Here is a 16,430-nt window from a genome sequence, read left to right on the forward strand (position 1 = left end):
ACAATTTGGCTGCCATATAATTATCATTCATTCAAGTTTTTTTTTTTTTTTTTTTGCATAGTGCCTTTCTTTCTTTCTTTTGCATAGAAAAGAAGTATAACAATTTTAGAGAGAGAAAATTTTCTACAAGTGACAAAGTAAACTATTTCATGAAATTAACCTTTTTTATAAGAGAAAAGTGCAATTTGTGGCAAAGGTAACCATTAGGCAGACATAATTTTCATATCTGTGGCAAAGTTAATTGCTTTGTCCAGAGCAAATTAACCATTAGGCAGACAAGATAATTCATATCTGCGACAAAATTAACCATTTGGTACAGAGCAAATTATCCATTAGGCAGACAGAATATTTTTATCTGCGGCAAAGTTAACCATTTTATCCAGAGCAAGTTAACCATTAGGCAGACACTGTGGCAAAATTAACCATTTTATCCAGAGCAAATTAACTATTAGGCAGACAGAATATTCATATCTGTGGCAAAGTTAGCCATTTTGTCCAGAGCAAGTTAACCATTAGGCAGACACTGTGGCAAAATTAACCATTTTATCCAGAGCAAATTAACTATTAGGCAGACAGAATATTCATATCTGTGGCAAAGTTAGCCATTTTGTCCAGAGCAAGTTAACCATTAGGCAGACACTGTGGCAAAGTTAACCATTTTATCCAGAGCAAGTTAACCATTAGGCAGACACTGTGGCAAAATTAACCATTTTATCCAGAGCAAATTAACTATTAGGCAGACAGAATATTCATATCTGTGGCAAAGTTAACCATTTTGTCCAGAGCAAGTTAACCATTAGGCAGACACTGTGGCAAAGTTAACCATTTTATGGAGAGCAAATTAAACAATAGGTAGACAGAATATCCATATCTGCGGCAAAGTTAACCATTTTGTCCAGAGCAAGTTAACCATTAGGCAGACAGAATATTTATATCTATTTATAAAAAAATGATTAAAAAAAATTTGCAGAGCAAATTGCTACTGATGGCAAAATGACTACTTTGTTAACCCTTGAACCATTGTGTGTCAAATTTAGCAAAGCTTGCAATGCCCAAATTTTACACATGCACTCACACACACGCCTACACACCTGTCCTTCTACGATCCATTTGGAGATGGCGGTTTTTCCGTCACTGCCGGGGTGAAACTTTATGGTGGCGGAGTGAGGACTGATGTTGGAGATGACCAGATTGGAGGGTGCACCAGGAAGCTCTGTTCAGCAACACAACAAAACATATTTATGTAACTCACGAGCTGCTCTAATTGAAACATTTCCTGCATTTTGTGTTCTGCTATCTGTCTGTTTTCTCCATCCTGTGTCTTCATTATCCTTCAAAGAAAACTCCTGTAAATGGGCCCATAACTCACTTCAGAGTCAATTAGGTTTTGTGTACAGCAGTGCACATTGTGTTTGGGTATATGATTAATTGGTAATTAAATGGATTGATAATGATATTTGGGTGGTTCACGGTGGCTCATTCAACAGTAGATAAAGCTCGTTCTCTCCTGACTCCACAGCATATCAGTGGGAGATAATGAGTGTAGCTTGGCTTTTGGTCATCATCATTTATTTCATGTTCTCTCTAACACACGCGCACACACACAGTGGCCCCAAGAGCTTCATACTGACTCCGTGTGATGTATTACAGTCTTACTGACTGTGTCTTGGATTGCTGGTCTATGTGAAATATGTGCCCCACTGCGGCATCCTGTTTCATGGGTTGAATTTCCTTTCGAGTTTGAACACGGTGACTATCACCAATCCCCAAGGGAGAATTTGATGCATTAAAGTGATGCTAACATTGAAGTGTGTATTTGTTTGAGAGTGTGGAGACCTGGCGGCAGTCCTGTTGAGATGGTGGACGAGGTGGCAGCACCGGTGCCGGCCTGAGTCACCGCAGCCACCTGCAGAGTGTATGTGATGAGCGAAGTGAGCCCTGTCACTTTGTATGTCAGCGTAGAATTGGACAGAGTCTGAGATACACGGGTTTCGTTCTGACCAGCCTCCTCCCAACACAAGATATAACCTATCAATAGGGGGAAATCAGATAATAAGACAGAGAAAATTAAGCTTAGTTCCACATCTTGAACTGCCTCTCTGCTTTTTGTCTACATAGGCAGTAACCGTTTGTTAATAGAGAGAATTTGACCTTAAAATAAAGAAATAAAGTGTGACCCATGACAACAATTCAGCTATTTTCATAATCATGTTATCAGAAGCAACCAGACACTACTTTTCAGCAAACCTTTTACATTCTTGCTTTTTTTATTTGTGCAATAATAATGTATTTAGAAATTAATGATTTAATTTTTGTCATACCGTGTTTAATAACATTCGGTGGAAATGAAATTTGACACAATTTATGTTTTAAACTATTTTCACACTTAATTTGACAAAATAACAGCTTGATTGTAAAAGACACAACAAAAACATGACATTCACAAGTGATATTTACATTGACTTTTCATATCTCAACCATTTTCACAGAATATATGATTTTAATGTTTCAATTTACTTATTTTGCATGGTTTAACCATTTTTTAAATTGTTTTTCTTTTTTCATATTACATTAATAGTGAAAATCTGGGTCTAGAACGAGCAAAACAATTTTAATGTGATATTTATAAAACAAAAAGATAAAAGCGAAATCTGCTAGTTTTAACACAAGTCAATCCCTGGGACACCTTCACATGCAGCGCTGGAAAGATTAGTGAGAGTTCCTTTAGTGGTTGAGCTGAAGCTGTGATTGGATAATTGAGCCTTTTCACCTGTGATAATGCCGTTCTTTTCTTCCGGTTCCTGCCAGCTGATCCTCAGAGATGTGTCCAAGATCTCAGTAAAGCTCAGCTGAGTCACCGGGCCTGGTTCTACAACACATATACATGAATTTACTGCACTCAGCAATGTTACTACAGCTTTCTCTGGAATAATATAATATAATATAATATAATATAATATAATATAATATAATATAATATAATATAATATAATATAATATAATATAATATAATATATGCTTTGATGTAAATTCTTTATGCTTTAGGCCCTTAAGATCTCATATTTGTTTTATGTATTTGATATTATATTTCTGAGTATCTAAGAATAGTGCTTTGTATTTCTATTATAAAATGAAGGTCAACTACAGGGACAGACATACAGAGACTTATTTTTTTAAACAACAGCTCCATGATTTTATTATTTGAGGGGATATAAACCCGTGAATACACAGCAGGTTTGTCAATGTTCTTAGCACAATAATGCGTGTGTGTATGCGTGAGTGGAACAAAGCTGGGCAGCCCTTTATGGAAGCTTTCAAACTCGCTCATGGTAAAGGATTACTTTGCGACCATATATCATAATACTCCCAACAAAGAGCTTGTTGCCGTGGAACCATTGTATCACAAATGCAAATAGGTGAAAGCAAATTATGTGTTTGTTGGCAATTACCCTCACGAGTTAGCAGTCATTTAGTAGTTAATCAATCATCCATACACGCCCCGCAAGACAATGCATCTGAAAGGCGAACATGACAGCTGCCTGAAAAGCGCAGTAGTTAATGTGTGCGGATAAAGCTTTAATGGCATTAGATCTAACATGCGCACGGCAAACCCTCATGCCCCGGACTGTCGAGCAGACCTTATCAGTGCGAGTCGTCACGCTAGACTGACAGGTTAATCAATCATGTGCTTATGAGAACGTATGACTGCATGCTACTCATTGCACTGCAGTTCAATTCATTTTCAATTCTGTTTTTTTTTTTTTGCTTGTTCTGAGCAAGAGGTCAAGGTTAAGCATTTTATATAAAAACAAAAGATAGAAATAGATATATAAAAAATGTAATAAAATAACAAAAGCTTATTTCTAACGACAACTGAAAATATAAAAAATATTAGTATGAATAAGAAAACTTAAAAAATGTATGAATACCATAAATGAGAGAGAGCGAGAGAGATTATATTGCATACAAATATTTTTGCAAGCAACGTACTGTACGCTACCATTCAAAAGTTTTTGAAAATTCAGGAATATTTGAATAATAATTAAATTTTTAAAATATATTCAAACAAAAAATGATTAAACTGTAAAAAAAAAAAGAAAAGAAAAAAAAGAAATAAAACAAAATATGTCACAAGATGTATATATATTTTATTTGTAAAAAAATTTTTTGGGATCAAATAAATGTAACCTTAGGGGCCGTTCACATATCGCGCCTAAAAACGCGTGGAAAACGCTAGGCCAAAGCGCCCCTGAGGCATCTGCCGTTGCTAAGCAACCATGACGCCTTCTCTCCATGAAGACGCGGAAATTTCTGCAAAGGATATATGGATTTGCAGTACTAAAAATCGCTTGCAGTAGCTCTGCTACTAAATTTATTTCAAAATGGCAATCCATATACAGCTATGATCAGCTGTTCCTTTATCTTGGCTCAGCTTTCAACGTTGTTACGGGGAAGGATGTAGCTGATTGGTTAGTTCTTATCACATGACCTGCGGTGCGCTTGCGGCATTCTGAAAAGTTGAGATGTTTTAAACTCGATGCGGTGCCTGGAAAAAAATGAGCGCGTCGCACCACGTGCGCATCGTGAGCATGTCGCTTCTATTATGAGCATGCATACCGCGCGCCTACATTTGAAAAAACAAACTTGAGCGCACAAAAGACGCGATATGTGAACGTCCCTTTAGTCAGCAAAAGTTTTCCAGCATTTAAAATGAAATGGAATACACTTTGCAGTATCCCCAAAAGGAAATTTGTTTCCATACAAAAGTACATAATATTCCCTACAAAACAGAATCAACTACATTACCAATCCTTGCATTAATTAGGCAATTAATAATAATATTACTCATGACAATTTCATTATATTGTAGCAGATGTTCTATCAGTAACAAATTACTTTTGGAGGATTGAAATAGACTTATAGGATCTAACAAAAATGTTTAAGTTCTTCTTTTTTTTTTTTTTTGCTGTACACTAATGCTAACGGATAGTTTTTGGCAGGTTTTTCAGTGATTAACGTTTATTCACTTTGTTTCAACGGTTTTTCGTGTCTAACCTGTTTATGTGATTGAGCTATTCATGGGAAACAAGCTCCTGTGGCTCAATATTGCAGAGAAGACCACATGCTGTTATCATCTGATGAAAATTACATTGTCTTTTAACAGCTGCACGCGCATTCGCACACATATCCAAGCGCACGCACACGGTGGGACAATCAATAGCGAGCACATGTGCATTGACTAACAGGAGTGATCCTGCTTCAATAATTGTAGGTTAGTCAAGGCTGATTCTCCATGCCTGTGGCATGACGTGAAAACAGCGCTTGGGTGGCCAATATATATTCAGCAAAAATACTAATCAATGGCGATGTAAAAAGCACAATTATGTGGCAAATTACGGCATGCACAGTGAAAGGGCCAAATTTCTCCTCCGTATCGATTCTGGTGGCTAGAATGTCAAACAAACAGGCTTGTTTTTGCAGAGAGATCTCTTTCTCAAAGCCTGCTGGACAGATTTCAAGTAAAGAGCATACTGTTAGTCGATTGTCTCCAATTAAACACAGACAGAGTGTCTGTGAGAGTGTGTGGGTATCTGAAAGAGTGTGAAATATGATTTTACATGTCAGTAGTGCAAGCAAAATATTATATCCCAGAGGACGCATTTATTGCTTAGAGCTTGCTCTTTTGTTGCTCAGGAGACTTAATGGATCTCCCAGTTGCTTTTTATTGAAGTATCAACTGTTTTCTCTCCTAAAATAGATGATCCTATTTCTAACAGTGAGAGAGCTATAACTTTAAAGGAATAGTTCACCCAAAAATGAAAATGTGTTGACAATTTACTCACCCTACGGCCACCCAAGATGTAGATGAGTTTGTGTCTTCATCTGAACAGATTTGGAGAAATGTATCATGACATCACTTGCTCAATATTGGATCCTCTGCAGTGAATGGGTGCCGTCAGAATGAGAGTACAAACAGCTGATAAAAACACCACAATAATCCACAAGTAATCCACACAACTTCAGTCCATCAGTCCACATCTTGTAAACTGATGGACTGTTTACAAGTGAAAAGCTGTGTGTTTGTAAGAAACAAATCAATCGTTAAGAAGTTTTACATTTAACCCATCGCTTCTGGCCAAAATAACCCATGATAATGCTTCCTCCAATGAAAAAAGCTGATCTTCTGTTGTCCTCTCACATCAAAATCCACTGTCATATTTCTCTCTTGTGTGTGGATTACTTGTGGTGTTTTTATCAGTTGTTTGGACTCTCATTCTGACGGCACCTATTCACTGCAGAGGATCCATTGGTGAGCAAGTGATGTAATGCTACATTTCTCCAAATCTTTTCCGATAAAGAAACAAACTCATCTACATAACGGATGGCCTGAGGGTAATCAAATGTTCCTTGAATGTGGATGTGATTCCTGTAACGAGTCCATGTGTTTGTATGAGTACTCACTGTAAGCATGCGTCTGGATGAGCTGTGGTGTGCTAGCTGGTCCATCGCCAGGCGTGGTGAAGCACAGCACTGCCGTCTCATACCACGTGAACTTTCTTAAATTGCTAACGTAACCATAGTGACGTGACCCGTGGAACTCGGGGGCAATGGTCACCATGGTAATGCATTCCGGACAGTCTTCAGGCCACACCAGCAGCTGTGAGAGAGATTCGGGATAACAGTAAGACTTACACAAAACGTGATTAAAATGCATTGCTAGAATTTAATTAAGCAAATTTAAATTTATAGTTACTGTTTTTGTCAGGCATTTAGCCAATCAATCATGCATACACACCCCAGAAGACAATAAACCTGCCAGGCAAATTTAATTGATTTTTTCCTTTTACCTCCAACAGAGCATGTGTCTCTCTTTCTCTCATACACACATTGTCAGATCTGTCTCTCTCTACCTTGTATCCCTGGTTGATGCCGTTGATGAACTGCTGGGGTGGTGGTGTCCAGGTGAATTTGATGGTGGTGGAGTTGAGAGCGACAGCATCCACATCTTGTGGGGGCGCTGTAGGGACTGCAGAGTGGAAGACAGTTTAGCACTGAAATATTTTGGTAATGTTTAAACAAACTTATGCAAAGTGTGCTGTTAAATTTAACATAAAAGTTCAAAATGATTAGATTTTTTAACATGTATACCATGTGGTTTAGAATGGCAGATTTATTCATTCATTCATTAATTCATCTGAGTTTCTGTAGAACTTTATCCACAAAATAATTGATCTTAAATTGAATGTAGTAAATGCATTTTAATAAGCAATTAAGTGTGTGTGAACAATTGTATTATAAAACTGTTAATAATACTACAATAATACTATAAAATATAGCTCTAATACTTCTATAAAATGTAAAACTAAAACTCATTTTAGGAAATCATTTTTGTTAACAGTAATAAAAGTTAAATAAAATAAGCTGTATATATTACAGTATCAATTTAAACTTAAAAATAAATTGAAATGAAATAAGTTGAAGTACTAAAATTGCTTATACCTTATTATACATTAATTACATTAATAATAATATACATAAATATACATGAGTATAGAGACCAATCTTCACTATTAACTAATTGCTTATTAGCATGCCTATTATTAACATAATGGCTGGTTATAAGTGCTTATAAAGCATATATTCTGAATGACAACGTTCTAATAAGCGGCAAATTAGGAGTTTATTGAGTTGTAGTTAATGGTTTGTCAATAGCAAGAATTAAGGACCTTAAAAAAAAAGTATGACCAAAATAAATTAAGGCTAAAGAGAGAGAGAAAAAAAAGAGACACAATTTAAAACAAGTTTCAAATGAAGACTGAAAATATAAAAGTAAATCTTATTCAAAATATTAAGATATACTGTAATAGTATATAAATAAAACTAAAATAACACTAATCGGGATTAGCCAAAGTTTACAGTGCTTAAATACTCTATAAGGCACTTAGTAGGAAGTAAATACTAATGACTAGAACTGAATATTTGGGCATTGTTTCTTTGTACTAATCTGCTTTTCGACACAACAAAAAATAGGACAGCAGTCAAAAGTCTGGCTCAGTGAGACCATATCCATGTGACTACCTGGATTTTGGAATTAAACGCCTACCCAAACCCCCTGTTTCCACACATACATACTCTATTTTTCAAACGATCGTTCGCAGCGGCACCGATAATCACATACAAATACACATGAACTACAGTTTTTATTCAAAGCCTTTCTTGTAGCCTATCGGTGCTATGCAGCAGGCCTGAGCGGGAAGTGGAAAGAACAAGATCATATTTCCATAAAGACTCAATGCCGCTTACACTTAATGTGCTTAAGATAGCCCCTTTAAGGTCAGGCCTGGCCAGTTGAGTACAGATTAGCTATCGCTCAATTGGATTGGGCACTCCGATTCGTCCTGCTGCCCTTTGCATTTCAAACACAATCACACAACGGCACAAGGTTACATTAGTGTGTCCGGAAATCTGAACTGGGACATAAAAACCGCCTCTAACCACGTGTACAAAAGCATTTGTTCCGGTCTCTATGAGAAGAAAGCTCTGCGGACACTGGGTCTCTATTAATCTCTGCAAGAGTATCATTACACTGCCGTTAAATAATATGAATAATCACAGCAGAGGGATCTCAGAACACCCCCACACTTCCTTGCGTGCACACACAAATTCACGCACATAAAGCAAATTAGAGTAATTAATGGGCTACGGTCACTGTTTGCCCAGAGTCCATAAATTTACTCTTCTTAGAAATAATCTTTCAGATGGCCGATCTGTGCAGTAAAGCCGGCTAATGGATTTTACGGTTCCCATGGTTACTCTAGATCTTTTATGATATCGGTGGCTTAATGAGAAAGACGGTGTTTTGGACCCAAACCTCAAAGATTTGAAACATCAATGGTTGGCTCCGACTGATGAGGCATTGTGTTTGTGTTTATTTCTCTGTGTTTGCATGTGTGTGTGTGTGTGCGGGGGGGGGGGGGCTGTCTAACCTCCTTGCAGCGTGTACTCCGTGACAGACTGGCTGTACACCCCCAGGCCCGCTCCAGTGTAGGCAGCCACTTGGATCTCATACTGTGTCCAGATGATGAGCTCTCCAATCAGACAGTAATTAATCTCTGCACTGGTGATGTTCTTCAGCTGAAATTCACCAGGCAGACCCGCCAGTCTGTACCTGAGTGGGAGGGGGAGGGAGAGAATCATGTTTTTTTTCGAGGTTGATTGTGGACCTTTAACACAAACACACTCACTCGTAATTTCAACTAGATGCATCTTTTGTAGGAAATGAAAGTGGCGCTTACCCATGCACAACTCGCAGCTACGATGCTAGAATACTGTGGTCAGTTTCAGCACATTGCTATATGGATGCGAACAGAGCTGGATAGTAACTGACTACATGCAATCTGGATTACGTAATCAGATTCCAAAAATATGTTACTTGTATTTAGATTCAATAACATTTTTAAATACTTATGATCAGAGGCGGACAGTAGTGAAATATTTTTACTCTACTTTTCAAGTGTCTGTACTTTGTCAGTGTTTTTCTTAAGAAAACTTCCATCTTAAAGGGATAGTCCACACAAAAATGACTCCATCGTATTGATCCAAACATGTAAGCATTTCTTTCTTCTGGGGATCACAAAAGAAGATTTTTCCATTCACAGAAATCTGTTTCTTGTTTCAGTTTTCAGTGAAATATATTGCATATTTTGTCCATACAATTGACATCAATGGGAACTGAAAATGGTTGGTTATCGGCATTCTTCAAAATACCTTTTTGTGTTCCACAGGAGAAACTAAGTTGTACAAGTTTGGAATGAAATGAGGGTGAGAAAACCATTACAGAAATGTTATTTTGTGTGTACATTCCTTTTAAAGTGGTAATGTAATGGAAGTTGCAATATCTTTTCTTCCAAACTGTGATGTACATATAAGAGTAATGGATTATTGAAAACAAAAAGTAAGGCGGGGTCTTGGTTTAATTCATCAGTTGTTAACAGTACACATAGATGAATCATTCAGAGTGAGATCAATAGCATTCATTTAGAAATAGATGAATTTTTCTGAATGTCCATTTCATGCTGACTTTATGGGAGTTGAGGTTTTTTGCACATCTCTAAGAGCTTTAACCAGCTAAAAGGTAAACCTTAGCTCCAGCAGCTGGTAGTCTATCTGATCAAGTACAAGTTCAAGACATTTTTACTGCATTCAAATTCCATATTGTGTACAAAAGAGCGTGTATAGAGATCCATTTATACACATTCTAAATTTTTGAAGCCATGCATGAAACCATACCTGAGTACATAGCCCCTCAGGACTCCATTGAGCTGTGGTTCAGGGGGTGGCTGCCATTGGACCATGATGCTCTGGTTGGTACGGCCACTGGCCACAATGTTTTTTGGAGGCGCGCTGGGTGGTTCCTCACGCAGCATCAGCCTGAGAGATAACATCATGAGAATCACATCATAAAAGAGAAATATTTAGACCGTGGAGTCTTATCTGAGAGTTTCTCCCAGAGGCATCGATAGTTACTAAAAGTTTCCTTGGGAGCTTATCCACTAGTCCTGGAGAGATTGAAATTGATCTTTCTGGTTTGTGCGAAAGGTCTTTTATAGTGCAGGAGCAACTGAGAACTGACCCTGCTGCGGTAAACAGGGTTCGCTGGAATAACCCGAACTTGACTCGGCTCTTTAAAAGTCCAAAACAACACTGGAAAAACAACTTACTGACCAAACTCACCTGGAGCCTGTTTAATAAACTGCTTTTCAAAAGTTTCATCATCTTTGAAATAAATTGATAGTTTTGTTCAACAATGCTGCATTAAATTGATCAAAAGTGATAGTAATGTTAATGTTACAAAGTAAATCGATTTCAAATAAATGATGTTCTTTTGAACTTTCTTTTTGTGAAACGTTTTGTTTTTTGAGCAACACATTGGCATATTAAAATGATTTCTGAAGGACCATGGGACTGGAGTAATGGATGCAGAAAATGACACCGGACCACAAAATGTATACATCATCTGAAATGTATGGTTTATTAGGATCAGACAATATTTGCCTGAGATACAACTATTTGAAAATATGGAATCTGAGTGTGCAAAAAATAAAAATAAATTCTAAATACTGAGAAAATCGCCTTTGAAGTTGTCCAAATGAATTCTTAGCAATGCATATTACTAATCAAAAATGACGCTTTGATATATTTACCATAGGGAATTCACAAAATATCTTCATGGAACATGATCTGTACTTAATATCCTAATGATTTTTGGCTTAATAGAAAAATCAATAATTTTGTCCCACACAATGTTTTATTGCTAAAAATATACCCCTGCGACTTAAGACTGGTTTTGTGCTCCAGGGTCACAAATAGGCTTCACCATCACAGGAATAAATTACATTTTAAAATATATTTACAATTTTTAATGAAACAAAATATATATATGAGAGACATAAGAGACTTTCAAAAACATTTAACAATTTTACTGGCTCTAAACATTTAAACAGTATTGCATGTTTGCTGTTTAATCAAAATGACTGTTTTAAAAAAATGCACATACTGCATCTGGTCACAGAAATGTACTTAATGAAGCCTGGTAAGGCTATTGGTTGGTCCCCAAATCTGGTTACAAACAGTTAAACAGGTGAAAATGTGACTACTTGTGGCAATTTTAGTTGACAGACAATGAATATAGATAAACCATGGCTAGAGCTGACAAACCCCTAATTTAGCTCCTCTTGTTTCCCGTAATGTATATAATTTTTTTGGGAACAAATAAAGCATAAAAATGGAAACAAGTGATAATTTCAATATTTCAGCACATACCATATCCAAACTATATCAAAAATGATACATCAGCAATTCAATGCTAAATCTGTTAGTTTGACCCCATTAGTGTAAATCAGTGAACTCATTAATTTCTCAGTTAGATCAATACCGTAGGCTTTAGCTCTCAAAGTCTGTCTGCAGGATTCTGGAGACTGTAGATCCCTAGAGCGGGCGATAAACAATTCTTTGCTCTAATCTGCGGTTTAAAGGTTATTAGCTTGATTAAGTGAGCAAGGCCTAAAGTGCCACGAGCAAGCAATCTCGTAGGAAAGTTGCTAAGTCTGATGGATGTTTTGTCAAATAAACAATAATCATCCTAAACCAATTTAAAAGGCTTAGAAGCAGTTATTTTGTATCTTTTGGGGTGGGTTGGGGTTGGATTGGCTATCGAGGGGATTTCTATTGTATTGTTTTTGTCATTACTATGCATGGCATTAACTGTTGTTTATGAATTAAAAGTGCTGAGCTGCACACTGACTTTGCTTTTGTTAAATTCAACACAAATCAGTAAAAAAGTTAGTTTGACATAGACTTTGTTTGCGGTGTTCCAAATATGGACTTCTAGACATGAAACAGTCCTGATAGGAGCACATATTCGGTGAGCAATTATACTCTTCTTTTGATGGTACTTTGCCAAAAAAATGAATAAAAAGAATAAAAGAAATAGAGTTTTAAATTTTTCATATAACTGATGATGATCCTGACATTAATTGGAAACGAGGCCATAGCAGATAGGTGCTCAAATTTTAATAAGTGCCCTCTCCATCAATATTTGATTTTTTGTGTTTCTGTTCGACTTCATCTTCTCTGTCTCACTCTCCACAGTCTTTTGCTCTTGTTTTAACTGGGTGTTTTAAATTAAACATTCAGTTTGAAAGCTTTGTGGTTATAGACAAAAAGCTGGTGATTTTATTTACATGTAAACACTACAGTACTTTTGAATCAGCTAAAATATGTAAAACACATACAGGGCACTTTGTTTTTGTAAATGAGTTTTGTCTGCTAAGTTAAAAGTAAAATACAATGAAATAGTTTGTTTTTATACCAGACATGGCACCTTTGACAGAGTTTCTATAATTGCACCAGGAATTTTGCTTAATGGATTTTGCATGTTGCAATTCTGTTTAAAATGTTGCTTAAAAGCCCAGACATGGTTTACTTGCTGAGATATTGCATATTGAGCTGTACAATAGTACAGTTACAGAAAAATCAGTGCACATTGCAGCCATCCAAAAGAGCAAAATAAAGTGTGTGAACAAGAATGGACAAAAACGAATGCAGTCAACAGCTCTCACTGCGTGACAAGTTGAAAGTATACTGTAATGAGGACTGACAATAAATACAATTTAATAAATTGACTGATTACATAAAATACTGACTGAATAATCAAATCACACTTAATCACATAATTATATTTAAAGTCTCTCCAGTCTGCAGTGTCACGTGATCCTTCAGAAATTATATATATATATATATATATATATATAGTTAATTCAGCACCAGTTAAACCTAAGCAGCTGAGCATTTCACAAAGTCATTATGAGAGAAAAGGGAGTCTCTGGCTCAACTGGTAGAATTGAATATAAACTGGCAATGTTGGTTTAATAGAGACTTGCTTCAAATAAAAGCAAAGCTGAGAACTGGAAAACAGTATGACAAGCTTTTTTAACATGTCCTTGATGATTGAGCAGGCCCTTCTTCCTGCTGTTTAGCAAAGAGTGTTTGGCATGTGCATTAGCTTTATGCCTGTGGCTTGAAAAAATAGCCATTTGAACATTTCAGGACATTTAAGTTCTTTAAGCAATTTGATTCGATTTAGAATGCAGTCATTGTGATGCGTGCCAATTTATGCGCGAATAGAAATTCACAAAACAAAATAGAGAGCACGAAATGCAGTAGCCTCTGCGTGTGCTAAAGTGTCCTTCCCTCCAGCCAAGTTTCTATTTGACATTCTTTCACCGTGTGGAATTGGCTTTGAGAAATGCTATTTCTCACACCTTCCTAGTGTTCCTGGATATGGGAGATTTTTTTTTTCTGCCCATGTGTCATAATGGCTCACAATCAGAGTCAGTGATGAAAGCGCTCATGTAATTCAATTACAATCAGCCTTTCTTTTGATAGGGTTCAAATCTTGTCCTCACATTTAATGACATTCTCTCTAACTGACTGAGGTTGTGTGTGCGTGTGTGCTGGACACACAAAAATGGCAAGAGTTGGTGTAATTGTCCAGTTCCAATCTTTTTGACTGGCTATGTAACTTACAACAGTCAAAATTCAAAGGACTTTGGGTTTGTTGGAAACAAAGTTTAGCTTGTCAGCCCAGTTACTGTAACTTCTGTAGTTCCATGACATTGTCAGACAGGATCTGTTTCCCTTCCTCAATGCCTGATCGAAATCATTTATCGTGATATCTTGTTCTAGCTTATCAAAAAATGCTTTTCTTAAACATTTTCTAATATGCCCAGCTAGTAGGTTATGATGCCTGTGACTGTTTACCTGTTGGTCTCAGCGCTGTACTGTCCTCGTCCCACCTGATTGACAGCACACACTCTGAACTGGTATGTTCTCGCTGGCGTTAGACCAATTACTAGCAAACTAGTTAGTGCTGGACTAACATCATCCATGTAGACCTTCCATGGAGAATCTGTCAAGAACAACAATCAGACAAAACTAAGTAACATCTCAACATACAATTGAAAAGGTCACTTACAATATACAGTACATTATAATGTTCATATGGAAAATAACATAATTTGTGTTGATGCGCAGTGCTGGGGAACGTTACTTTTAAAAGTAATGAATTACGATACCTACGGCATGAAAAAGCAACTAATTGCATTACTTAGTTACTTTTAATGGAAATAATGCATCATTTTACTTGTGTGTTACTTTTTGAAGTTAAGCCTCAGCCTGAAAGAAGAGCCTCTGTCTAGACGCCTCACTCACAATTTCTTTCAACATCGAGATAGGAGAGCTGTTACTGAATAAATGGGAAAAAGTAACTCAGAGATTTTATTAGATTTAAAACTAAAGCATTACTTTACTAGTTACTTGAAAAAAGTAATCTCACTATGTAACTCACATTAGCATAAATGTAATGTATTACACCAAACACTGGTGAAATTAGTTAGCGCGAGGGATTGTGACGAATTTTAACTAATTAAAGCTGCAGTCGGTAACTTTTGACGCTCTAGCGGTTAATAAACAGAACTGCTTGCGTCTTGCGGAAGAACATCGTAGCCGGAACTACTTCTCTCTGTTTATGTCTATGAAGAATCACAAAGGTACTGGGTTACTCCACCGCGGTACCCCCGAAGCAATCTAAAATAGTCCGAATATAAACACTTATTATAGGTGTACCCTAGTGATTCAGGACAAGCTAAAAACATGGTTTGGAAAATGGATTCATGGTGTACTCACTTATTATATACATTTTTCTACATTTTGAACACAAACAAAGTTACGGACCGCAGCTCTGATTGGTTGTTTTTTACTGGGAGCGGATGACTTTCTGCAAATGGCAATAGGAGCACTGGGAGGAGCCAGAGGAGCTTGATTTTTTTTACAGATTATCTGTCTCATATTCTACTGTCAGGACATAATGACAGGTTTAACAAATATGTAAAAAATATATTTTTACAAAAGTTACCTACTGCAGCTTTAACTGGAAATATGTTGTAAACATTAAAAATACGATCACTACTATTTACAATTCTGTTATAGCAAAGCTGAACATTTCTTTAAATTATTCATTCAAATCATTATTATAAGAATTTAATTCAGTATACATTCTGTCAGTTTAAGCAGAGGATATCTTAATTGTAAATATTGACATTTATGATTTATATATTTACAGCTGACAATTGTATAATCTCGGACTAATTTTTCTGGACAATACATATTTCTGCCACTACCACAAACTCAACCGAAATCACATTCAACAAGCTTACTATAATGTAAAACATTATGAGAAATTAGAAAGACAACATGGCTGCTTTTACCTTGTTTATTCATTCTGACTAGATTATTTCACAATTCTAAAGACAACCGGTAAAACCGAGTGTCAATGGGGAGTATTGTTTTTATTTTCCTTGATTTATTATGAGTTCTTTGAATCATCTTTTTCTTTACAGCAGTTGGGTAAATGATGAATCTGACCGTGCTGTTGTTTATTCTGGAGGCGTTACTACCCACAACACCCAATAAATGAGAGTATGCATTTGTGTGTGCGTTTGCAGTACATTAAAAATGATGGGAAGCAGATCAATGAGCAATTTAGATGGTGAAACCACTCAAGCACACCCAAGAGAAGAGAAGACAGAAACTATAAGCAACTGCAAAAAATAAATCACAAATTCAACAGGAACAGTAAATATTACACCACAGGGACGCACGCATATGAATACCAAGACAGACACACACTCACACACACACAAAACATGGGGAAAAAAAGAGTGTGTGATAATTTGGATTTACTGAAAATCAACTCTGTGTGTTGGTATGTTTGTGTATATGAGGAGAGAGAGATCTTGGTGTTTATTAGACGCCAAGCGCCTCCGCCCTACCCACATTTTTCATTGTCTTTCCTTTGACAATACACAAAT

General features: G+C 36.5%; 1 protein-coding gene across 1 annotated transcript in view; it reads right to left on the reverse strand.

Moving 5' to 3' along the window:
- The window catches only part of LOC127949210 (protein sidekick-1), a 199,493-nt gene that overhangs the window by 41,513 nt on the left and 141,550 nt on the right, over window positions 1–16,430 (reverse strand). Inside the window, exons 17-24 of the mRNA XM_052546238.1 lie at window positions 14,323–14,470; window positions 10,291–10,431; window positions 8,988–9,169; window positions 6,912–7,027; window positions 6,463–6,658; window positions 2,771–2,869; window positions 1,837–2,028; window positions 1,092–1,213 (exon numbers count right to left, since the gene is read on the reverse strand). Of these exons, the coding sequence (XP_052402198.1) occupies window positions 1,092–1,213; window positions 1,837–2,028; window positions 2,771–2,869; window positions 6,463–6,658; window positions 6,912–7,027; window positions 8,988–9,169; window positions 10,291–10,431; window positions 14,323–14,470 (1,196 nt within the window). The remainder of the gene's footprint in view (window positions 1–1,091; window positions 1,214–1,836; window positions 2,029–2,770; window positions 2,870–6,462; window positions 6,659–6,911; window positions 7,028–8,987; window positions 9,170–10,290; window positions 10,432–14,322; window positions 14,471–16,430) is intronic.

The sequence above is a fragment of the Carassius gibelio genome, chromosome B1, assembly GCF_023724105.1.
Source record: "Carassius gibelio isolate Cgi1373 ecotype wild population from Czech Republic chromosome B1, carGib1.2-hapl.c, whole genome shotgun sequence".
Lineage (NCBI taxonomy): Eukaryota > Metazoa > Chordata > Actinopteri > Cypriniformes > Cyprinidae > Carassius > Carassius gibelio.